The following is a 24,983-nucleotide window of genomic DNA, read 5'->3' on the forward strand; positions in this document are numbered from 1 at the left end:
TGGCGCCCGAAGGGAAGCTGGACCAGTTCTGTCTCCTAGGCAACAACTGAGGCACAGGCAGCCCAAGTGCACCCCTCTCCTAAGACCCGGAGGGCTGACGTCATTTCCTTCCTCCAGACGGTTGCCCCAGCGACGCGTGGGGCCGTTAGACGGTGCTGGGTACCCGAGAGACCTGAAGGTGGGAAAGTCACTTCCTCCCGGAGACGCTGTTTCTTAGCAACCGCCAACCACCTCCTTTTTTAGTCCCGCCCCCTAGCTCTGTCCAGTTCCCTGAGTCCGAGAATCGCCGAGCCAGGGCCTAGGGACGAGATCCTGCCTGGGTCCAGCCGCTCGGTCCTCAGGGTTGCGGGGAGCCCTCCGCAGGAGTGGCAAGGGTGGGTACAGAGCGGGGACTTCGGGGGGTGGGGTGCGGATTGCAGAGGAACGGGGCGGAGTCGGCGATCCGGCGTGCACTGCAGAAAACCCAGAGCTCTGCGGACAGCGCGGTGTGGAGCGGGCGGGACCTGTGCGCCACCTGGACGGGCCTGCAGCTGACCCCCAGCTCGCGCTGCGGTGGACGGGCGGCTGGGTGTTCAGGCCCGGGCTCCCAAGCCCAGGCCTCCACTTAAAGTGCGAGAAACGTTCACGGGCCAATTTGTACAGTGACTTGAATGCAGCCCTTTGCGGAGCTTCGTTTTATCTTACCCTGCTGACACTTTTTAAAGAAGGAAAAGTGGCTTGGGAAAAATCGCTGTTTGCAATTTAGCATTATGATCTGTACGCAAGCATTTTTTTTGTTTTGTTTTGGTGGTAATACTCTTACTTATAACCCTTATGCTAATAATACTCTTGGTAGTCTTTTACATAAGTATGACAATTTTTGTTAGCAATGTTATAATTTTTTAATGCAAGGTAAGAAATAAGTTTGTAGTTTAATTGGAAACATTTTAGCCTATTAACCTATTGCAGTCTTTTTTTTTTTTTGCTCGCCCTTAAAATATTGTTGCAAAATTATTTTAGGATAACTTCAATTTGAATATTTTTTAAAAGCTTGTTATGAGAATGTGTTATATTTTTACAAGAACTCTACGTTTTTAAGTGTAGATGTAGCTCGTGTAGGTCAATGTTCACAGCGTGCTTTTCTGGTTTTGTTTGGCTTTTGAGGGTAGGGGGGAGGGTTGGGAGGGCGTTGCATAAAGTTTAGTATTAGAAATTCTCAAGCATGCAAAAAAAGCCTAATTTTTTTTTTTGTATTTCAGCCACCATCGGAGATTGAATTATTCCTAACATATATTAGCCATTTTATAAAGGTAACGAGTACAAAAAAATCCCAAACGCTATGTCTGGTGAAGTGTTTAGCACAACTTTGGCATATACAAAGAGTCCGAAAGTCACCAAAAGAACTACTTTCCAGGTAAAATATTTCAAATGACTTTACAAATAAACACTAGATTGGGAACATTGGATTTGAACTGATTTTAGGAAGAGTCGTATATAAAGTTGGAGTAAGGCTTACATTCTTTTAAAAAATTTGCAGATGATTGTGTTTGCGCTCTAGTATTACAAACTCTTCTGTGTGTAAGACTGCCAAACTGGCCTCAATGATCGGGTCTTAGTAACTTAAAAGTTAAATCAGCTTTTAGAAGTTGAATAGCAACTTTAAGTTGGAATTTCCATGTAAATGTTTTATGGTTTTTCCCTATTGTAACGTAACAGCATTTAGGTTTTCTCTGTCCAGAGTACAGTTTTGAACTCAGCCTCTGAATTTGCAATATTAATAATTATATCCTTTACTGCAATCTCCAGAAACAAAAGATTTTAAAAGTACCAGTTCCTTCCGAAATGCCAGTTCATAATAAATCGTTTCTGAGTCTCCACAGTTATCTTATTTGGTGTTGACTGTCTCCTCCAATTTAACTGAAGCTCCATGAGGACAGGAATCTTGTTTGTGATGTTCTGCACTGAGTCTGAGGACTTGGGTGTCTGGCATAAGGTTGGCTTCCAGTGATAAAACCTGAGTTTGAAAGCAATTACTAACCAAGCACTATTTGCTTAAATAATCAATTCTAAATATGAGACCTTTGCTTTGGGGTAAAAATGGATTTTGATTATTGTATTTCAGGATGAACTAATAAAAGCAATTACAGCTCGCTCAGCCAGACAAAGGAGTTCTGAATACTCCGACGACTTTGACAGTGATGAGATTGGTATGTGAGAATATGGAAAGTAAACCGCTGCGCTTCTTTTTGTTTTCTTAGTTATAATTAGTGCATTCCTCCAAAAAAATCACTTACGCAAAAATAATATGTATGAATTCACTAGTTTTAGATTTCCAACTTTTTGTCAAGTAAAAGTCACTCTTAATTTTCAAGAAGTTGTATGATTGTCCTTGGTTGTTTATGAATGTGAGTATGAAAACATAAATTAGCCGACAGCAGGTTTGCACTAAAGAATGTCTGTCAGTGGTGAACCAAATTCATCTTTAAGGTCAACCCTGAAAGACCCTATAGTGAGTTAATAGCTAGGGTCCCTAGAACTTAACTTTGGTACACATCAGAATCACTTTCATAATGCTTTTTATAAATCTTTTGGGGGGGCTGTGATAGAGACTCAGTTTTAAAAACTCAGTGTGTCAATGTTGGTATGATTTAATTTGTTTTCTTTTGATTATGTACAAACATTAACACTAGGTGTAAACATAGAGAATTCTGTACTTGAAATTCAGTGTTTTATATTTTAGGATTCTGTGAATAATTCTTAATGTTCTCTTAAAAATAATCAGAACAATCATTTAATCATTGCTATATGGCTAACATTCTGTATTATTCTTCTCACAGTAAAATCTGATGTGGTTGTGTATATGTAAAAGTTTTACCACCCAAAATCTAACTATCCCATGGCCAACTGTTGTTTCGAGGAGGCTCCGGATGACTTCTCAGGGCAGGGACAGTGCTTGGCACACTATTTAGACTTGATGAATATGTCCTGAATAAATTAATGAAATTTCTACTTAATAAATGCCAATAAAACTGCCTAAATTGTACATTTCTAATCTTAAAGATAATCTTTTGATTAGGATAACCTTCCAAACTTTAAGATGCACCACTGAAGACTTTTTTTCTTCCGTTTTCAGTTTCCTTAGGTGATTTTTCGGACACCTCCATGGATGAAAATTCAGTTAAGAAAACAATAAATGATTTCCACATATCAGATGATGAACAAAAGAATTCTCCAAAGCTGTCTTTCTTGAAAACCAAGAAATCCAACAGTGACATGGGGAAAGATGAGCCCTCACTCTGCCTCAAAAATGAGGAGGAAACAGCACCTGACGGTGGTGGACACGGGGCTGTAAATCCCGTGTCCGAGTCTCAAAGTGAAGACCGGCAAATTGAAGAAGAGAAAATCAAAATGAAACCTAAACCCAGGATTCTTTCCATCAAAAACACATCTTCAGGTAAATTATGAGGTCACTGTAACTGCATTTCTTGAAAATCTATTTTAAGATAACCAGGCAGAAAATACCTTCAGATGGTAGCTAGTTAATATTTAAGAAAAACACCAGACTTGACTTTTCAGTGTTACAAGCATAAAATAGTAGAGCCCATAGTTCTGATGTTCAGTGGTATATGTGGTGTAGCATCTACGCTGGTGCCTGGCAGGAGGCCTGGGTACCTTCAGTCATCCTCAGCGGCGCCTCCTGAAGCTCCTGGTCCAGCCTTGCCTCAGTCTGTGAGCCTCCATTTTGCTTTTAGGGGTGGAACTGCAGTGAGGTCCTGCTAACCCATTACATACTGCAGTGATTAAAGTCATAGCAGCCCTGGGACCAGTCCTTAAAGCATCATTTTTCTGCCACCATTTGCCAGAACTTTGTTTGACATTTATGTATTTGAAGGGAGAGAGTTTTGTCTTTTCTCTTCTTTAAGCCTCCAGGCTTTCCTTTAGAAAGAAGAATCTCCATTCAGTTTCCCTATTCCCTACAAAAAAGCCACTAAAACTCAATACTCTGAGTACATTTCTGGTGTGATCTGGGATCACTGTAATTTCTCACAATCCTACTGAGCTCTAGGCACAGTGGAACAAAGACCGAGTGAAGCGGGGACCAACCCCTTGGAGTCCCCTGGGCCACCACACAGAAACACCAACACGGAAGGGGAAGGGTTTTGTGTTTTCCGATCTTCTTTCTTTTGTTTTACTTGCTAGTACTTGATACTAACTTTCATAAAAATCGATTTCCTTTACATCAACATTAAATACTGTACTGGTAAATATTACATACTTTACACAGTAGATATCACTGGTAGCATCAGACAAAACTATTTTGTACATGCATTAGAGAGCCCCTCCTTCCCCCTCCCCAATCCCATTAACTTCCAAATGAGGAGAGGCTGTGAGCAGAGCTGGGGATTCTAAGGTTGTATCCTGGACACGGGAAAAAAGAAAAACCTTTATATTCGGTATGTGTGACCTTAGCCCAGAGTGTGCATGAGGAGGAGGAGGATGAGACCTGCTCTTCCCATCCCACAAGATTGTTTTGAGAATTAGTTGATCTATGTGTATTAAACTATAAAATGCTACAAAATTGTGAGCACAAGGCATATGAAACAGAATTGACTTGCTACAATATATCTTCCCAGTGAACTGAATACAGTTTAAAAAAATGGAGAGCAGGCAACATAATTGAACTTGGTAAATAATCCAGTAGTTCACCATTGCCTGAAGTCCCTTCCACTGGTGGTTCATTGGTATTATGGGGAAAACACAGAGTTATAGAAAATTTAAACTGATTTCTTTATGAGAGACCTTCTGGGAGCGCACAGTGGCTCTTCAGGAAGGATAGAGAGCTGCTGTATGACATCGTGCCTTCAGTTAACAACACTGTACTGTACAGCTAAAAATTTATGACGAGCGAGCATAGATCTCATGTTAAGTGTTCTTACACAATAAACAAATTGACCCAACACCTTCTTTCAGGCATTATGCAATATTCTGCTTTAACTCAGGCTCGAAAGACATGCAAGCATTTGCCAGGAGAAGCAGGAAGTCGACATTGTAGGCAGAGGGCTCAGCTTCAGTAAAGGTGAGGTACTAGGAAGGGTTGTGACATTGACTCAAAACAGCCGCCCACCCAACACGTCAGGGACACAGATTGCAAAATGGGTGTCCAGTAGACAAGGCAGTGCTGATAGCCAGGGATAAGACCATGAAAGCTTCTGGATTGTTCCAAAGCAAGTAAGCTTGTATGTAGTAGGACTTGATGATAGAGAGCCAGTGAAATCAGATCAGAAGTGATCTGATTTTCATTTTATGACTATCATAAGGCAGTAACGTAGTAAAGAATTGATGAGGAGCTCACAGCAGGGATGTGGAAAGTGAAATAAAAGAGAGATTTAGGAAGTAGAATCCATAGTGTAGAGTGATGCTTGGATATGGGAGAACACTGGGAGGGGTCTAGGGTGACCCTTGAAATTTGGACCGAACATTTACAACCTAACTAAAATAGGCAGTGTAACATTTACATTGGTGCCAACTGGTATGGTTTAGAATTTTGTAGCAACGTTCAGAAGCCCATGTATAGGCAGAAAGGAGGGAGGTGCTAATTAGTCCAGTTTTGAAATTTTGTCAGAAGAATGCATTGGTGGAACAATGGAAAAAGTATAACAGGTAAAATTTAGGCACAAAGTTAAAGTAAAAAATTTCTTACCATGTTTGAGGGCTGGAAACATACCACTATTAGATTGTTTTAAACTTAAAAGTAATTGAAATAGTAACTGAGCCTTTTTCATAACTGCTAGAGAAGTTTCATGAACTCAGAACAGCTCAGTCATCTAGGTCTTCATTCCCACCTCCAGCGAGAGGTAGTCCTATCCCTGTACCGACACCATCTCTGTGCCTGTGATGGCACTCACCTTTGTCTCGTAATTTATCTCTTTAGAGTCGGCTCCCTTCCCAACCTGTAAAGCCCCTGGACAGGACCGTTGTCACAGTCTCAATATTGAGGTCCAAGAATGTCATGTGCACAGGGTCTGGCAGCAGAGACTCAATAATTAGGTTCGATAGATGAGCCCCCTCAGTTTATAGGCACAGTTTTGTTTTGCTTTTTACAATTTTTGAATGCTGTGAGAATTCATAAAGTTGAGGACTTAACTTCTCACAAAACTAAAGTAAACTAGATATTTCCAGGATGGCAACTATTTTTTTTAATTTTGATCATGAACAGTCATTTATCGTGGCTCCTGGAGCTCTGTGGAGAGGAGGGCTGTGGGCTTCCTCTGGACTCTCCGGGACAGATAGCCAAGGTGCGTGGGCACAGGAGGTGGCACCTTAGGGTGCAGTTGAAGCCATGGTCGTTTTTTTGTTCACCTACCTTAGAACATTTTTTTTTTCCAGCAGAAAACAGCAGCAGCCACGAAGCAGAAAAACACTTCATACCTTTACCTCGGCCAAGGAGCATGTTGAAAAAGCGCAGCCTCGGGGAGGAAAAAGACAGGCAAGGAGAAGAGAAAGAAACTGCCCTTCATGAGGAATTAGAGGTGCAGGCTGCGCCTGTGTCCCTCCCAGGGCCAAGTGACAGACAGCTAGGAGATGAGAAGAAAGCCATCTCTGAAAACCTGGATCCTGAGGTCAGTGTTGCTGCTGAAATACTGGCCCGTGTTCTTGACTCTGGGCCTTTGCTCCTAAGCGCGGGAGAGGGGGAGGGTATTTTGTGCGTGCACGTTTTCTTCAGCAGTTGATCAGGAAATGATACTAAGGTTGTTTTTTTTTTTTTTTAATAATCCATTGAGTCAGAAGCTCCATCAATTGTAAGCTACAGCAAAGGTATGGCAATATATTGTGTAGGGCCAAGAGAGAATAGAACTCTGCCAATTAAGCCATAACACACCAGTAATTTTAATGTGCGTCCAATTTCAGAGAAAGTAAACTGTGGGAAAAAATGTTGCCCTTTTGAATCTGTGCAATATTGTATATCTTTAATTGTAAAGATTTATATTTTTATGTATCTGAATTATATAATTTATGGCACCAGTGTAAGACATGTCCAAACCCATGGAGAATTTTTATGAGTTTATTTGAGCCAAAGTACGACAGCTGCTGGGACGCGAAATCTCAACATGCTGAGAAAATGCTCTGGAGAATGGCAGCTTTGCAGCTTCTTTTATACATTAGAATCAAAGGTGGAGACTTAGGAGAGTTACCTGAAATCCACTGGTGGTAGATTAGGGAACGGGGGAAAGCGAAGCAGGGAAGTCTCCGCTTTTACATCAGTGGGTACAGGAGAGTTAATAATGAACACTTGTGGCACATACTGGGAACAAGGCAGCACTGTGGAGCTCCTGACCTCTTGCTGGGAGAGGTGGGAGTGCCCTGGGGATCTGGAAGGGGGATTACTCAGGCATTTCAGAGGTTTGTTATCTCAGATGCAAAAACGCAGCAGACAGGCTCACCCAAGATAAAGATTGACCTTTGTCGAGGAAACCACAGGCCTAGGACGTGACTACTGGCCAGGACCCGCTTCTAGTTAGGAATTTTTGTGTTCAGGCCGTCCTCTGTGGTTACTTTCCGTCTCTGAGTGTATACAGCCCACCATGCAGGCTGCTCCTGAGCTTGTCAGGTTTGGTATGTGGCCCCTTTTCATCCACACTGGCTAAGGACATCATCGCCAGTGTCATTTTATTCATTTGGTTTTAGTTATGGAATGTTGATGGCACCATCCCATATTTTCTGGGATATCCAAAAATGGAAGTGTGATCTTTCAGGATTTCATCAGGGAGTTCACTCCGTATCACTGTTAGGGGAGAACACTTGGCCCCCTCTCTCCACACCTCACTGTCCTTAGCAAACTTCCGCCTCCCATTTCGGAGGGGACAAGTATGGGAAGAACATTCCCCTTCTACAGTGCACTTCAGCAGATCAGGGAGAAGGAACTTGGTGGTGCCTGGCTAAGCTTCCCTTTAGAAATTTGTGGATTATCATGATGTTGTATTTTTAATACAGAATTTGTGATTTCTTTCTGGTTAAATCTTGAAAGGCATTGCTCAGTTTTACTAAACTTTTCAAAAAACCAACTTTGACATTGTTCATTTCCTGCACAGTTTATTTCCAATTTCACTGATTTTCCCTCTTTATTATTTCTTTCTTTGGGTTTTATTTGTTCCTCCTTTGTAATAAAGCTACTGAAAGCTGTAAGTCTCCCTCTGCACAGCTTTAGTAGCACCCAGTTTTTTTTGATACCTTTTATTTTCATTATCATTTCTTCAAATATATTTTCTAATTTCCCTTGTAATCTTCTTGTACAATTTCCCTTGTAATCTCTGAACAATTGGTTATTTTGTGCTCAATGATTTTATTTCCAAATATTTGGATCTTCTCAAGATCCAATCAAATGTTTTATATTGATTTCTAATTTAATTTTATTGTGATCAGAGAATATATCTTATAAAATTTCACATTTTTAAAAATTGAGATATTTTTATGGCCCATCCTAAGTGTATTTTGTGAACGTTCCATTTCTTTGTTCAAAAAATCTTGTGTTCTGCAGGTGTTAGGTATGAAGTTCTTTTATTTTATTTTGTCAAGGGGGCTGGTAGCATCATTCATGTCTTCTCTATCCGCACTGACTTCTTATCTTGTTAATTTTCCAAGTACCATCTAAGCGTGTTAGAAATGTCCAGTTATGCTTGCAGATTTGTCTGCGCTTCCCGTTCGCTCTGCCAGTGTCGTACGACTCTGTTAACAGACCTTCGACGCACTTTGTGCCGTGACCCCAGTTAGCATTGGGACAGTTTCCGCCTCTGGCCGTACTCCTCCCCTTGCCTTTTGTTTTGTCTGGTAACATCAGCTTTTTTATTGCTAGTGTTTGCAAGTTAAATCTTTTGCTGTCATTTTTCTTTCAAACTATTTGGGTCTTTTTTTCAGTGACGCTTCCCTAACAATAGCTTGGTGTTACGTTTTTATCAAGTCTGGTAGTCTGCTTTGTAATGGTAGTCCATTTATGGGTCCATTAGACACTTATGAGTGTTTAGTCTGTTTATTTTTAATATGAGTACATATAGGGGCCAATTTGTTGCTGTTTCTTCTATTTATTTTATGTCTTTTTAACTGACACTGCTGTTATTGTTCCTCTATAACTCACTCTTTAATGCCTTTTTTAAAATGTTAATCACGTATTTTTAGTTTTCCATTTTGATTCCCATTTGCATTATACTTTTAGTAGTTGCTCTATGGATTACAATGTGCATCCATAAATTATCACAATCAATTTAGAGTTGATACTGTATTGTTCAAATTTAATATAGAAACCTTGTAATAGTATAGTTTCATATATTTCCTTATCCATCATGCTATTGATGAATATGGACTGAAATCTCTGCTTAGTTCTTTGAGATTCCAGCTGCTATGATTTTCCAGGACCCTCTAAGAAGGTCTTCCCCATGCTATGAATAGATAAGCCAAGAATTTTAGTGAATTTTCTATGCAGATTTTGGGATTCATGCCCTCTGTATTGAACCAAACATCCTGGCTGATGTCCCAGTTCTAACCTCTGTCCTTTGACACCTGCCCCTCTTCTCAGGCCAGTCCCGCCTTCTTCCGTCCCGCTGCAGAGTTGGGAGAATGCCCTCAGGCTCAAAGCGTCCAAGTTGCAAAGCTCCTCAGGCAAAACTTTGTTTCTCAAGTTAGGCTCCAGTGTGTCAGCCCTTCTGTCATCTTCCCAGATGGTTTCTGTCTTTTGTTTTTGACATAAAATTTTCTTTGCAACAAAATCAAACTTCTTAGTTTGATTATCATGTCATCACCTTTGGGTTGGATTACCATGATATAAAGAACTGTTTAATTTAGGCACATAACTATAATTTTCACTTTAGTTATAATTTTTAGAGTTTTGAGGAAAACTGATGTGCATGAAATCTGTACTTTTTCAGTCTCAAATATTTGTAAGTAGCTGTGTACTTGGTTTTATAATTGCTTTCATTTGGACTCCTCGTAATATTTGTTTGAAACTAAGGATTTGTACTTCCTGTCTTTATACTGTCTTAGAAGAGAATGAGAGAGAGAGATAAAATCTTCACCTTAACTATGTGCGAGGTTTCATTTTAGAGTAGCGGTAGGTTTACAGATTGCTGAAAACACTCGTGCAAGCGTCAGCCGAAGAACTGGAATAGCTCTGCAGCGACGTCTGTCAAGGAGCAAGACAAGGAGCGAGACGTCGGGGCTGGAAAGGAGAGTGTACTGGCCTCCATGAGTTCACAAGCTTTTGGTGTTTCAGCAGCAAACTCCTGGGAACACAGATTTCAGAGTTATGAAATCGTTTTAATAATGATATTGTCCTCCACAAATCTTGGGGACTGAACTTACATGACACTTTTTTTTTTTAATTTTAAGCAGGATCCATGGTTAACAAGTTTATCATCATCGTCCCTCAAAGAAAGTCTTGGAGATTCCTTTTCACCAGGATCTGAGGACAAAACATCTATAAAAGGTGGTTATATCAAATTGTGGTAATGTATTTGTGAACTTTATTGCTTAGAACTTGTAAAATAGTGCGTGGGTGGGTAAAACTAATTTTAGACTTATAATACAGATAAATGATACAACAATTAATAATGCAAGAACAGACTGTATTTTGCATGCTCACAGTGGAAACCTACTTTTGTCCACCCCCTACTTTACATAGTTACGGGAACAATACATGTTTCTGCTTGCCCGAGTTTTAATACAACTCTGCTATTTACTAACCATGTGATTTGAGATGCAGAAGTTAATTTCTCAGGGCCTTAACTTTCTCGACTTATAATGAAACCAAACTCAAAGCTATTGTGAAAATTAAGTGATGCTGTGCCTTTTAGTCGGTAGCCCAGCTCTTGGCACAGCAGAATGATCTCTAAATGTGAGCCGTTTTTATGTGTTCCTGCAGTGATCTGCAGTACAGTGTAGTGGTTAGGTGGGTTGGTAGAGTGAGACTAAGCTGGACTGGAATCCAGGCACAACTACATGAACAAAGTAGCTGACGGCTCTCCCTCCGTACATTGATCTTTAAAACCGGGTAATAAGGGTAACTTGTCTCATAGGATGGCTGGAGTAATTCAGTGGGTTAATCAGGAGTAAAGTACTTAGACCAGTACCTAGTAAACACATAGTAAGTGTGACTGTGAGTTGCTAACATTATTCCTTTCCTTAGTTCTATGACTTGTAGCTTAGTGAAAGGTAAAGGCATCGATGTTTCCAGAACTGGGATGTGTAATCAGTATTTATTAAGTGCTTACTGTGTAGTATAATTTTTGTCATTTTATTGATGAGAAAAACTGAAGTACAAGGATATTGGGAAACACACCCAAGGTCAGCAGTGGAGCCATAATTTGACTCTGGCTCCAAGTCCTTATTCTTTTCACTGAGTACATTGACTAGCTCATGTAAAGAATCCATTAATGATACGTTAAGTCATAAGTGCTCTCCAAATGTGAATGTGTAACTGCAATTATCAAGTGATTTTAAGTCAAGCATACTTCAAAGCGAGTCCAAAAAATGGCTGAATGAAAGCAGTGAATTAAGACTTTGACCGTAAGATACAGGTTGGGCCAGAGGTGGGTCCCAGTAGAAGTAAAAGTTGCCCATCAACACGAAAGCACGAACTTCTTTCTGTTGAGAATTCCAAAGTGTGGTAGAATCAGAATAACAGAAGCAATTCTGTAAAAGCACAACTGAATTCTCTCCTGCCAGAACTTGAACCTGTCCCTGGGAGCACTAGGGGGATGAAGAGTAAGCCTGCCTCTAGTGCCCCTTCCCTAGCGGAGGCAGGACTTCATCGTCATGGGAATAAAACAGCATAGTAGGGAGCTGTATTCTCTGTGTCGTGGACTCAACTAGGGCTACACGGATTCTTGGTTCTCCCCGTGTATATACAGTTTTACATCTGCACTGCTGGTAACTATAGTAGCAGAGAGACGTGTGCTACTCCTACTCACACAGCCTCTTGTGCCAGCTAAGAAACAGGCTTTTGAAGAGAATAGATTTTACCCTCTCACTTACTTGGTGTATGCATCAACAAACGCTTTGGGTGTGTCTTTAGTTTAGGGTAGTTGTTCCATTTTCTTTCCTAATGTATTTTTTTCTAAGTGTTAGGGATGTCAGATCTTTTAGTAGATGGAGTAACCGTTTTCTCCTTTATAGATCACTTCGGGGAAAAAAGCTTATTCAAGTTGAATATAATAGTTTTCTCCATATTTTATCTTGCAAGAAAAAAGGGATTAATGACATGTAGTGGAAAGCAAATGGATCTCTTATCCACCTTATTAATTTACAGTGGAGTTTTAGTGCTGTTACTCTGTCTCAAAATAGATCAGAATGAAGAATTCACTGAAAACCACCAATCCTTGAAATCAGCTGAAAATGAAGAGAATTCATTTTTGATAGACTTTGTTACCACTGCACTTGAGAAATCCAAGGAAGGGCAAGTGACTGCTGGTGACCTTGAAGTAAAAGAGGAGAAAGCTGAACTGATTATGAATGATGACTTAACAATTGATTCACAACTATCTCAGCGTAACTTAAGATCTACCAATGCAACTGAGTCTGCAAAGGTATTTATATAAAGTTACACCTTTTATACTATAGTTTAAAACTCAAAATACAACTTCTAAATATTTTTTCTTCCATGTTTGGTACTTCTGGATTATCTGTGGAACACTCATTTTTTAATGGTTGTAATGTCAAATGTTTTTTTTTAAGATTTTGTTTATTTTTTATTATTTTTTTAAAGATTTAATTTATTTACTTTTAGAGAGGGGAAGGGAGGGAGAAAGAGAGGAAGAGAAACATCAATGTGTGGTCGCCTCCTGTGTGCCCCACACTGGGGACCTGGCCCACAACCCAGGCATGTGCCCTGACTGGGGATCGAACCACTAACCCTTTGGTTCGCAGGCCAGAACTCAGTCCACTGAGCCACACCAGCCAGGTCAAGTGGTTCTTATTTACTTCAATAGAATTTTAACTTCAGGGAAGGGTGCAGTGAATGTAATAAAACCTATTGTCTGATTAAAAATTATCAGAAGTATTCCTGGCTGGTGTGGCTCAGTGGGTTGAGTGCTGGCCTATGAACCAAGGGGTTGCCAGTTCGATTCCCAGTCAGGGCACATGCCTGGGTTGCAGGCCATGTCTCCTGTAGGGGGTGCACAAGAGGCAACCACACATTGATGTTTCTCTCCCTCTTTCTCCCTCTCTTCCCCTCTCTAAAAATAAATAAATAAAATCTTTTAAAAAATTATCAGAAGTATATGATCATAATGTACTTTTAAATATCTCAGAAACACGTAACCATGAGTGGCTAAGTTTCTATAGGTCTTCATTTAAAAATGCAGCCATCTGGAACAATTTCCAAGGTTTTAATTAGTGAAAGTTATTTCTTTGGATATCATTTTTAAACATTTTACAAATTTTAATGAAAATCTTTAAGAAGCAATGTTTGTCCACATTCCTGCTTGTTAAAATGAATAGACAGAGTTATTTTCAGAAACATTTTTATTACAACCTTGAGAACCAAATTAGAGTATAGGGTTACTTGTGCCTTCGCTGTACTGTACCAGAGTACTAGACTTTTAAACCGATTTTTGGTATGGCATATTTAGTCTTCATTTCTTCTGAATTTAGTCTTTATCTCTTATAGCTACAGTTAGCTGCTGGCTATGTGTATTTGGTATGGAGAAAGATAACAGGGCTAGCTGAAAACTTGGCTGAAAAGGAATTTATTATACTACAGAATATTAACTTTTTTTAAAATTGTATAGAGAAAGTTCATTAAACCTTATTTAAGAAATATTGTCCTTAACCACTTTCCTTGGGAAAAAATACCTAATACCAAATTAGGGATATGTTTATATCTTTAATGCCAGCATCTATCTGTACAGGGTAGAAAATGTTGTTCCTTACAAGGAAGAAGGGTATTCGGGAATTTATAGACAGGGTCTCAGAAATGTCTAATAGGTGATTGTAAATGAGAACAGGCAATTTACGTATGTCAAGTATGATCATGACAGATTTCTGTTGACTGAATCCATCCTTGGCTTTATTCTTACTCACTATTGAGTGAGCTTTCTTAAGTCGGCATCAGCGCGTTCCTCTGCTAAAGTCTCTTGGTCAGATGCCCATAACGAGAATAAATGTAAACTTACTGCTTGCTAATTATTTCACAGGATTCTCGTCTGACCACATTTCCTTCCAGTCTCCCTGCTGTTCACTGTGCTTCAGCAGGATGCACCTTTTTCTGTTTCTCCAAATTATCAAGCTCTTCCCCTCTCAGGCTCTCGGCATCTACTGTGTCTTTCCCTCCATAGACCTTCCCGTGGCTCCTTTCTACTCATCATTTTCCTCAGCTCTGACGTGAAGGCCACAGGGCGGCCCTCACCTCCACTCCAGTCAGTCTGTCACTGGGCTCTTTCATGAGTCACATTTGCTCACCTTTTTATTGCCAGTCAGCCCGCTCTAAAGTGCAACGTCCTTTGTTTCCAGTCTGTACTTGACACCCAGTAGAAGTTTAAAAAGCATGAATTTACCACTTACAGTTTGATCTCTGTGATGGCCTCTCTGTGATAGTTATGGTGATTAATCCATCTATGGCTCTTTCTGTTTAATAGAAAACAATTGAAGATAGAAATACGAAGAATAAAAAGTCTACAAGTAATAGAGCATCCAGTGCCTCGGGCAGGTAATAAACTTGTTCCTTACTTATGGGTTACATTCCACAAAGCTAGTTTTAATTCAACTTCTGTAAAGTAAATTGCATTTGGTGTTACTTGATTTTCTCTTATTCCCATCTCATGAGACAAATGGATTAGTTTCTTCATGATAAAAATCCTTAACTAAGGAATTTACAAAATTCCTTTTGTAAAAAGGAATTGATTAGGATTCTCCATACACTACATTGCTTCTGGAATAGTTTCTTTCTCCTGATTTTCCAGAGACAGGAGATACAAAGTGGTAATAAAGCTCAGGTCCAGCATGACACTTCTCTGTTAAGTGTCTTTTACTAACATATGAAAAACTATACTCAAAGCCTTGAGGTCCTATGGACTAAGTTGTTTTATTAAAATGATAAGAACCTATCTGGCTTCATTAACACTGATGATGACGATAATAAAATACTAACTCATAAATGCTAATTAAAACCTTGGGAATCTTTTAACTTATCATTAACCAGATGATCATTAACCAGCTAGAACAGGGGTCCGCAAGCTGTCTCTAGGTCGCCAGTCAGCTCACGTCTAGACGTCGTGGGCCATCAGGTCTCGGCTCTGAGCACTCAGCCCCGCTGCCCCAGCCAGTGTGGGAATGAGTGAGCGCAGCTGTGGTGCAGTGCCCTTCACTCACCGGAACGCACGGTGCGTCAGATTTCCCACCAAGCCCTGAAATAGAGGACGGTATTCTAACTTTATTATTTAGGATGGTTTATGTAACAAAGTAATAGAAGAAACTATTAAAACCTACTTTATTAATATTGGGTTTTTCCATGTAACTTGAGATATAGCCCATGTTTCTTTAACATATTTAATTACAGTGCCTAAAAGAGCAATCACTTTGAAGCTACATAACTGGAAGTTATAAAATTTAAATTATGTTGAATGGTTCTCTTTGTATAATAAGAAAAGAGTAGACATCATTTTCAAAGTGATTATAATTTATTAAGTTATAATATAGTTTTTAAATACAGTATTCTAACAAGTCCTTTTATACCAAGTGCAGCTGTACTATTTTATCTTGATGTATTTGGATCTTTTCAGGTTAATGACCTCTGAGTATTTAAAGAATTCTACTTCTATAAGGAGGACTCCGCCAAAAACTACCTCTTCTCAGTACTTAGGCACTTTGAAAATCTTGGACCAGAAGCCCTCACAGAAACAGAACGTAGAACCTGACAGAGCAGATAATATACGGGCAGCTGTTTATCAGGTAAAAAGGTGAAAAATAAATTAATTGTAAGACCCAATTACTTGCCTAAGCATACCTATTTCCCAAGGAATAAAATGACCCTGTCAGAAGTGATGATTCAATACTTTATGGGGAAATATTTTCCTTATAATACCTGAAGAATTCAAAACTTTGTTTTTTACTAAATTACTCCCAGCTTTGCTTAACTGATCACTGTAGTTTTTAAAGAAAGAAATATGCCATGCTAATTTATAAAAATAAAGCAAAAATATTAATTTCTGTATATGTTTTTTATATCTTTCTCTTAAAATTTATATTTTTAGGAGCAAGAAGAGTTTTGTTTTTATTCCAGAGAGTTTGTATTTGAATTAGGCTTTCACAGAGAAAAAACTTTCCTAATATTTTTGAAATTATATTTTTCTGTTATACAGAATAATATATTTTTAAAAATAGTCTACATGAATTTCAGAGAAAAGTATTGGTATGTGGCCATTATATTCAATCTTTGATGCCTGTTAATACTAAGAAAAATAACATAATTTTCTTAATTCATGATCATCACATATTGGAATATTAGAGAAAAGTGATACTGGTTTACATAGAATTGATAAATGTTTTTGTTTTGCATGTAAAATTTTTAAATAAATATTTCAGAAATAGATGAAAATTCAAATTTATCTGAGAAACTTTGAATATCATAGCTTTATTCTTATTCTCACAGGAGTGGTTAGAAAAGAAAAATGCATATATACATGAAAAGCACAGAATTAAAAGGATTGAAAGTGAAAACTTAAGGATCCAAAATGAACAGGTATTCTGAAATAAAGAAGTGAAAATATTCTGAATTTTTAAGTTAGTGAAATATCTCTGAATATTTAACATTTCTAAATCAAGTATTTTTTAAATGGCAAAATAACTTACATACAAAAGAACTGATTTCTGGTTTTGTTTCTCTGGAACTTTATACATTTTTAGTTTGTTATAAATATAACTGTTTTACATAAAAACATAGACACAGAGATTTTTATTTTTTATGTGTGTAATAGCGTTGGTGCTACTGATTATAAATTTATTATTGCTCGTGACCACCTACCTACTTCAGCCTAAAAAATTGATTTCATTCATACAACTTACCCAAGAATATAAAGCGTCAGCAGCATTAACATTCAGTTTTCCTCTTTTTAACTTGGATTTTATATGTTTCTTTAAGATCAACCCCTACCCGAGGTCTTGGCTCACATTTTTCCCATTGACTGGAACTGAACTCTTGTTTAATTTTTTTCTGATGCTTCAATCTCTACTTCTAACTCCTACTTGATAGCCTACAACATGCTCAGGTCTTTCTCATCTTTTAAAATAAAAGCCCTAGGGGGAAAAAAAAACAAACCACACTTCATAATGCTGCCTATTACTGAAATGGATGTAGAAAGAAACCTGTTTCCCACATGCACAGTGCTGTGCGGAGCAGCCCTGCAGGGCTTGCCCGCGCACCTGTTGCCACTCGCAGCATCTTACTGCTGCGGTCAGTGCCAGGCACATCTCATTTGATCTTCACAACTCAGCGAGGTAGGTGGTCCTTCTACTTCCAAATTATGTTACCTCCATAAGAAGGCTTTATCTCACTGAGAGTTACAGGACGTGATGGGATTAGGTTGAAGGGAGGAAAGCAGTAACATACTTGTATACACTGACCTACATATTCTCCAGTCTGCCACACCTGTTCAGCAATTGCGATCTGTTTATGTAGTTAGAATTTTATGCTTTGATGTCACTCAAAACTCCATTCTCAACAAAGATCTGCAGTTTACTGTGTGTCCTGGCCAGGTTCCCTCACTCAGACTTTATAAGCCTAGTACTTTGCTGATGGTTTTTTTTTTTTACTTAAATATTTTACTGAGAACATTTTATGGTACCACTGAGCCTATTACAGTTTATTTTGATAACATTTGTACAGTACACATCTAAAAAACCAGTCATGGGAACTTCCTTCCCATGAACAGTAGTGGATCAATAGCTGATAAAATGCATTTTCATAAAGGACATGTTAAAATGTAATGAAAAATTCAGAATACTTTTTTCATAAATTAATTTATATAAACCATTCTAAGTAAATTATCTGCTTTGAAACACAATTTATACATATGATGCGTGTCAAGGGAACCAAGGGTAAATATATACGTGTTGTATCTATATTTGTCTGGCTATTTTTTAAGTACATATATAACTGTCTGCTACATCTCCAAAATAGAAAAGAGCTGCGAAGAGAGAAGAAGCCTTAGCGTCATTTGAGGCCTGGAAGGCTATGAAAGAAAAGGAAGCTAAGAAAATAGCTGCAAAAAAAAGGCTTGAGGAAAAAACCAAGAAGAAAACTGAGGAAGAGAATGCCGCAAGAAAAGAAGAAGCACAACAAGTATTCAACAACTTTGAATAGCTTTCTGAATTATTTTAAATATATCAAAATATAAATTAGTGATTGGGTTTTTACTGATTTTACAATATGCACAATAAATCAGAAAATCATTCTGAATTTTTTCAGGCTTTTGAAAGATGGAAGGAAAAAAAGATGGAATATCTTAAAGAGAAAAATAAAAAGGAGAAAGAATATGAAAGAGCAAAGAGGCAGAAGGAGGAGGAAAGTGTCGCTGAGAAAAGGAGAGACAACCTGTCTGCTGTGGAAAAATGGTAATCCAAAGTAATAAACACTGTGATGGAATTTACATTGATCACACCCTAGGGTTTCTAAAATATATCCGTTTGAAATTTACTGATGCATCTCATTCTCGTTATTGCAAAGATATATTAGGAAATCTTTATTGTATGTTCTCCTTTAACTTTTCAGTGTTTTCTGCTATCCTACATAGGAGTGAAAAAAAGGAAGCTTTTTTCAAAGAAAAGAGAAAACAGAAAATAAGCGAGAAAAGAAAAGAAGAACTGAAAATAACTGAGAAAAAAGATAAAGATAGACAAGCTATTGATGAATATGAAAAATGGCTAGTAAGTATTTCTTGCTAATGAATGCACTTGTATCTTTTTAAATGTACTTATTTTGTGTGACTTTTCTGTTCTTAATTTCAGTTCTTTTTGTTCCTGCCTACTGACCATTTCCATCTGGAAGCTGCCCTGTTGAATTCATTCTTTCCTCCTACGTATATTGCTGTGATTTACTCATTTCTATTAATGCTCCACTAGCCCCTAAAGCAGTCAGGCTGAAAACTTCCGTCATAACGTTCCTCTTTACCCTCGTTCCCCCAGTTAGTCACTTACCCAGTCCCGCCCATTCTTCCCTTGCAATGGTTTCTTATCCAAAACCAGAGAGCGCTGACAAGTAAACCACTGAAGGTTTGCCAGGTCATTTCAGGTGGGACCTGGTCATGACACGTGCAAACACTGAACCTAATGGTAAGAACGTCATTCCATCCTTTAATTCTCTTTTGATCTTTCTGATGACCTCAAAGAAAAGATCTTATTTAGGTGTTTTTTAATAAAAGAGAGCAAATACCTTTTTGGAGGGAAATATCTAGCTGGACTTCATACACACACACATATACATATATATACACACACATACATATATTTAATATTTTTGTTAGTTTCAATGTACTTATGTTCATAGTTACTTTTCACTGATGTCAAACAAATAATTTTTTCTATCTTAAAATATCAATATAAATAGGCATTTTTTATTACATCCCAAGTTTCTTCCCAGGGTCAGAGCCCCCACACCTGCTGTTCCCTCTGTGTGAAGTTCTCTCTCCTCAGTGCTCATCAGGAGTGGCTCTCTCCATCATGTCTCACTTTAAAATGACTTTTCCTGAATCCACTTATCCTGGAAAGTGCTCCCATTTCTTCCTTAGCAAGCACAACAGTTTGTTTATATATTTTATAAAAAACTCATATAATTTGGATTGCCTGTTATTTGTGCATTAACTGTCTATTTCACGAGTTGCCTGAGGAAGAGGGACCCTATCTGTGTGTTTGGATTTCACACTCACTTTAGGCATGGTGCCCAGTATACTGAAGGACCCCGAGCAGTGTCTCAGTGCTTAACAGTTCGGTGAATAAATACAAACTGAAGCAGCATAGTACCACAGGACGCCTTAGAGCCTATGCCAAGGAAGCATGTGCTGTATGTATAATAAAGTAACACCAATCAGTGGATGCAAGGACATAACAATTGAGATTATTTGTGAGACATCTGGACATAAATCACTTAACAGAATTGTAGCAATAGAAACTTCAGAACAATTAAAGTGTTAAATATAAAATACCAAACAATAGAACCATAAGAAAATAAAAGGTATCTATCAAATCGCATAGTAATGAGATGCTTTTTAAAACCTAAAAGTGCTATAAGAAATAACAAGAAAATCTGTTGAATTTAAAATAATTCATGTATTGAAATAAAAAGTGAGCATAGGTGCTGGTTGGAGGGTGAATTCCTACTGCTGCTTCAGAGAATAAGTTTTCCAGCAAAGTTGGACATTCTTACCCTGCAAATGAGCAAGTTCACTCCTGTACATACAGATGGAGAGAAAACCTTGGCTTATAAGCCCAAGGAATAAACGGGGATGTTTATAGCATCATTGTCTGTGTGAGGAGAATGAAAACATGACTCCAACAAAAAAATTGATTCATAAATTGTGATTTGTTGATATACTGGACTTGTATACATCAGGGAACTGAAGTTACAACTCCACGTAGGTGAATCTTAGAAACATAATGAATTGGAAAAAGGAAGTTGCAATAGAAAATACCACACAATACCTTTTATTATAAATTCTAAAACCTGCAAATCAAAATTGTGTTCTTCAAGGATAAGTGCATATGTAACAAAAGTATTACGAGAGGTGATGGTTACCTCGTTGGGGTGGGGAGGAAGGAAGGTGTGATGAGGGAGTGGTCGAGTTTTCTTTCTTAAGGTACAAATGGTGGCTACACACGTTTTGTTTATGTTACTCTTTAAACTGTTGTCTCTGGCTGAAATATCTTATTTTTTGTAAAAATCAAGTACTAAAATTAAAAGCATTAATAACCATACAGTTAGATGAGCCAAATGATTGAGCAAGAAGTTCACAAAAGGGCTACAGAAATGAAAGTGTGCTCAACCTCAATAATAAGTAAAGAAACGAGTCTCAATGTCCAAACTTCTGTAAAACGCCTAAGGGGTCCTTGCTGCCGTGGCCTGCTCAACCTTCTCACCCTTTCTGAACCTGTTCTCAGAAAACAATCACTAACTTAGAATAATTACTGTTTTTGAGTTATGGAACTATAGGTCTTTTTCTCTGTTTTATATAATTCTTTTAAATGTCACTTTTAATATTTAAAAAATTAAGTGGTACATTAATACTTATTGATAGTTTACCTATAAAGTATCAGTATTCCCTAGCTGCTAGTCCTTTATAACCAAGTAAACTAGGAAATGACATTTCAATTACTTATAATGGATTGTTCTGTTTAAACATGTATATGAATTTAGAGTTTTATCTTCTCTCTAGGAAAAGAAAGAAAGGCAGGAAAGAATTGAACGAAAAGGAAAGAAACGTCATACCTTTCTTGAAAATGAGGCACTTCCTCCATGGAACCCTCCAAGCAGAACTGTGTTCTCAAAAGTATTCTGATAATTCTACTTCTTCCATTAGTTAGCTACTGATTCAACAGTGTTAGCATAGGTTTAAAATGATTTATTCCGTTATTTATAGTTAGAAGAGCCTGTTTTAATTCAATGCCAGTCACGTCTGCTGATCATGAGAAAGATGCTTTGGAGAATCAGTGAAAGCACCGAAAGCATGTTCTGAACTGCGGGTCAGCTGCCGGACAGGAAGGCTCACCATCGGATGGCTCTTACCTCGAAATACATGACCCTGTACCAAGCCCTGGTGACTCGTGCAGTCAGGTGATCGGTGTCGCTTTCACTGTGCTCTCTGTGTTCTTTAAGTATGTTTATTCCCATTAATAAGAAAGAAACCATCTAGGTACAATAATTATAGAAAAAATTGAATGTATATATGATTGTGCATCTAGATTCAGGCTTTTAAATGAACTGTTGCTGGGGACTGGCATGTATTATTCTAAAACTGATCTTTAGCTAAAAGCAGTTGGGTTTGCACTGTGCAAGCTAGCGTTTTGGTCAATTGAGGCAGTAGTTCAGTAGGATGCTAATCATTGAGACATTTTATTTCATAATTCTGCCTTATGTTTTAATATGAATGACCTTTACTGTTCTAGGCTTACATGACAATCATAGGCACTTTATAATGAGCAGACCTCTGAAATTTGTCTTTTTAAATTCAATCTTTTTTATTTCAGTGATACCAAAAAAATCCATTCCATGGTAGTGACATACTTACGCATTAGTTAGGGAAATTCCACAGGAATTCAAGGTCATTATCACTATTATTATTTTCTAGACTAAAGCCATAAATGTGATAAAGGCAATTTTTGCCCTCTTAAGAAATCCAGAGTCTTACAGTTTGTATTTGGAAGACAGCTGCATGGGAAGGAATTTGTGGAAAACGTCTATACAGCTTTTATTTATTTAGATCTCTGCATATCCTTGTGTTAATTGGACTCATACTTGACCTGGTCAGCTAGTTTATCACAGACAAAGTGAATGCTCTCAGAGTTAAAATGCTGCTTTGGCCAATGTGCAATGATGGATGAGAATAAGCAATTACTATTTACTGAGCACCTGTCGTATCCATTCTGCTGGGTCTTTACCAATGTTATTTCCCATCTTTACAACTACTGTTCAGGGTAGGTATTATTAGCCTCATTTTGCAGATAAAAATACTGAGACTCAGAGAAATCAAGTAACTTGCCACACATTTAGCATGTTTCTGAGTTAGGATTAGATAGAACGGGTTAAGTTGGCCTCCCTCGGAATCCACATGCTCGTTTCCTGCTCTCACGTGGCCGCCTTGGACAGTTGTCCGTCAAGATCTCCGTGCTGTATCAATCTTACACTCATGCTTTACCTCTCAGATCCTACGACCATGTGTTATTACCCGGAGATTCTTTTCCTTAAGAAATAGCTGTTTGTTAGCAGAGATGGCGGACCTCGTCAGAGCGATGAAATGGAGAGGGAATTAATAATATTTAAGGAGTCAGTCACACGCCTTGTCTCTAGTACTAGAATGTTAGAAACCCAGCAGGTCGTGTACCACAGGCTTTGACGAGTCACTCAGAGGTTCGCACTCTGAGAGTCACCCTTGCTGCAGTGCACGTGCAAGATTAGAGAGAGGCCGTGGGTCCCTCTGTAGGGTCCCATCGGTGCTACAGATAAAGGACATTTTATAAATACAACAAGAAGCCTTTCTGTACTGCCTGAACTAGGAGAATTCTTCATGAAATTGACATTATTGCGAGAACATGTATTATCAGCATGGGGTGTAGGGCCTCTCTCATTCATCCGTGGGACCCCCCGTATAGTCCAGAATAGATCGTTAAGTGCTTATTGTTTTGAATTAACTGTTTGTAGATGAAATGATATTTGTAAATTCCAGGGAAGTAAAAGGAAAAATAGAAAAAAAGGCTGTCTGATCATAAATGTGTGTTACAGATTTCACATTAAATATTTACTTAAACTTCCTGACCATTCTACATTATCATATTTAGTGGGTTACCATTATCACCTGTTAGGTCTCAGAACTGAATGAAATCAATGTAAAGCATACGGCACACAGTGAGTGAGTAGATGGTCATTGTTTTTATTTGCTATCATGAGCCCTACCATTTCCCCACTTCGTGCAGGTAAGAAGGCTAACACAGATGTGGTTGATAGTGGTTGACATTATACATTTTCAGCATACAGGAAGAAATCTCTGCTTTGCTGGTCAGTCTAGACCCTCACACTCAAAAGAGAACATGGAGGTGACCTGTATTAGAACCTCCTGAAAAGAAATCTAAATACTAATTTCTTAGCATTGCTCGTGAGGTAGGATGAAAAGGAAAGTTAAGATGTTTGCAAAGACCAAACAATTCATTTCCTACAAAAGGGGACTTTTGTCTTACTTTGATTTAAAAAAATGTATATATATTATTTTCTGTTTACAGCAACCAGTGCTGATTCAATTCTCTAGCTGAATGAAAACTACTCCTGCAGCAGAAATAAAGCTGACTTTTGGGAGCTGGGTGAAAGTACAGTCCTATCTTTGCCATTTGAGATCCCAAGGGGACAATCAAGCCTGGTAATAATCTCTTTGATATATTTATCTAAAGGATATGGTTTCCCTATATTTCCTTTAAAAATATCAAATATCAATTTGATACGTCAGCGATTTTCAACCAGTGTTCCACAAGAATTTTTTAAAATGCTAATACCTGACTAGTTAGTCAAAGGAAATGACCTCTTTTCCTGTAGATTGTCAAATAAAAAATAGCCATCCAGTGAGAATGAATCAAAATGATACTATTTTTTTTGTTAGATCGGCAAAAAAAATGTATTTTTTGGTGTGTCGCAGAAGTTTAGTAACTATGTGTGACATGAGATGAAAAAGGTTGAAAATCACGGATGTAGATATTTGCTCATTAAGTTTTTATTAATTTATAACAAAGGAATTTTAATTCAAATTAGGACATAGGTAGACTTATAGTTTTATAAATTGTAGTATCACTTGAAGAATGCTGACAATTCAAAGAAAATAGAAAATGTAATGACTATTTGAAAACATTTCTCTAGGGATTTAAATATAATACTAAAAATAATTTTTATGAAGAATTTAAGTTCCATAATAACCAAGAAAATAGTTATGTTACATAAACAAACAATATAGCATTTTAGATCAGAAGAAGGTTAAAGTTTCCTAAATGAAAGAAAATAACCATTCAGAGATGACAGTATTCCATTGGTTTATAATGTGTCACATTTTGAAAATGTTAGTAGTGCACTTGTTGATTTAAATAGTATTGAAACTGATGTTTTTTCACTGTTGCCAAAGCAGTATCTGATAATAGTTAGGTGTCTACAGTCACATGAACCTTTGAGTGACATAACTATTCATCCAAAAGGGATTTTAATAGCTTCATGAACCTGGCCAAACTCTGTTTTTCTAAATTGAAGAAACTGATGCCCAACGACTTGGACTTGCCCGCGC

General features: G+C 38.0%; 1 protein-coding gene across 7 annotated transcripts; it reads left to right on the forward strand.

Annotated features, from left to right (window-relative positions):
- Nucleotides 1-257: 257 nt before the first annotated feature.
- MAP9 (microtubule associated protein 9) lies at nucleotides 258-24,983 on the forward strand. 7 transcript variants are annotated; one of them, XR_008425208.1, is made up of 15 exons: nucleotides 258-374; nucleotides 1,239-1,393; nucleotides 2,102-2,186; nucleotides 3,113-3,433; nucleotides 6,367-6,599; nucleotides 10,357-10,453; nucleotides 12,310-12,551; nucleotides 14,601-14,671; nucleotides 15,744-15,912; nucleotides 16,613-16,702; nucleotides 18,140-18,301; nucleotides 18,428-18,573; nucleotides 18,753-18,885; nucleotides 21,387-21,784; nucleotides 23,944-24,983. XR_008425208.1 is itself a non-coding variant. In XM_045202719.2 (14 exons), the coding sequence occupies exons 2-14, from the start codon at nucleotides 1,319-1,321 to the stop codon at nucleotides 21,507-21,509; spliced, it is 1,947 nt and encodes a 648-aa protein (XP_045058654.2). In that variant the 5' UTR covers nucleotides 258-374; nucleotides 1,239-1,318; the 3' UTR covers nucleotides 21,510-24,983. The 7 variants fall into 7 exon arrangements, 6 of the variants coding, with proteins under 6 accessions (XP_045058654.2, XP_045058657.2, XP_024424967.2 ...); XM_045202719.2 differs by having other exon boundaries at nucleotides 21,387-24,983; XM_045202722.2 differs by having other exon boundaries at nucleotides 21,591-24,983.

The sequence above is a fragment of the Desmodus rotundus genome, chromosome 9 (genome assembly GCF_022682495.2).
Source record: "Desmodus rotundus isolate HL8 chromosome 9, HLdesRot8A.1, whole genome shotgun sequence".
Classification (NCBI taxonomy): Eukaryota; Metazoa; Chordata; class Mammalia; order Chiroptera; family Phyllostomidae; genus Desmodus; species Desmodus rotundus.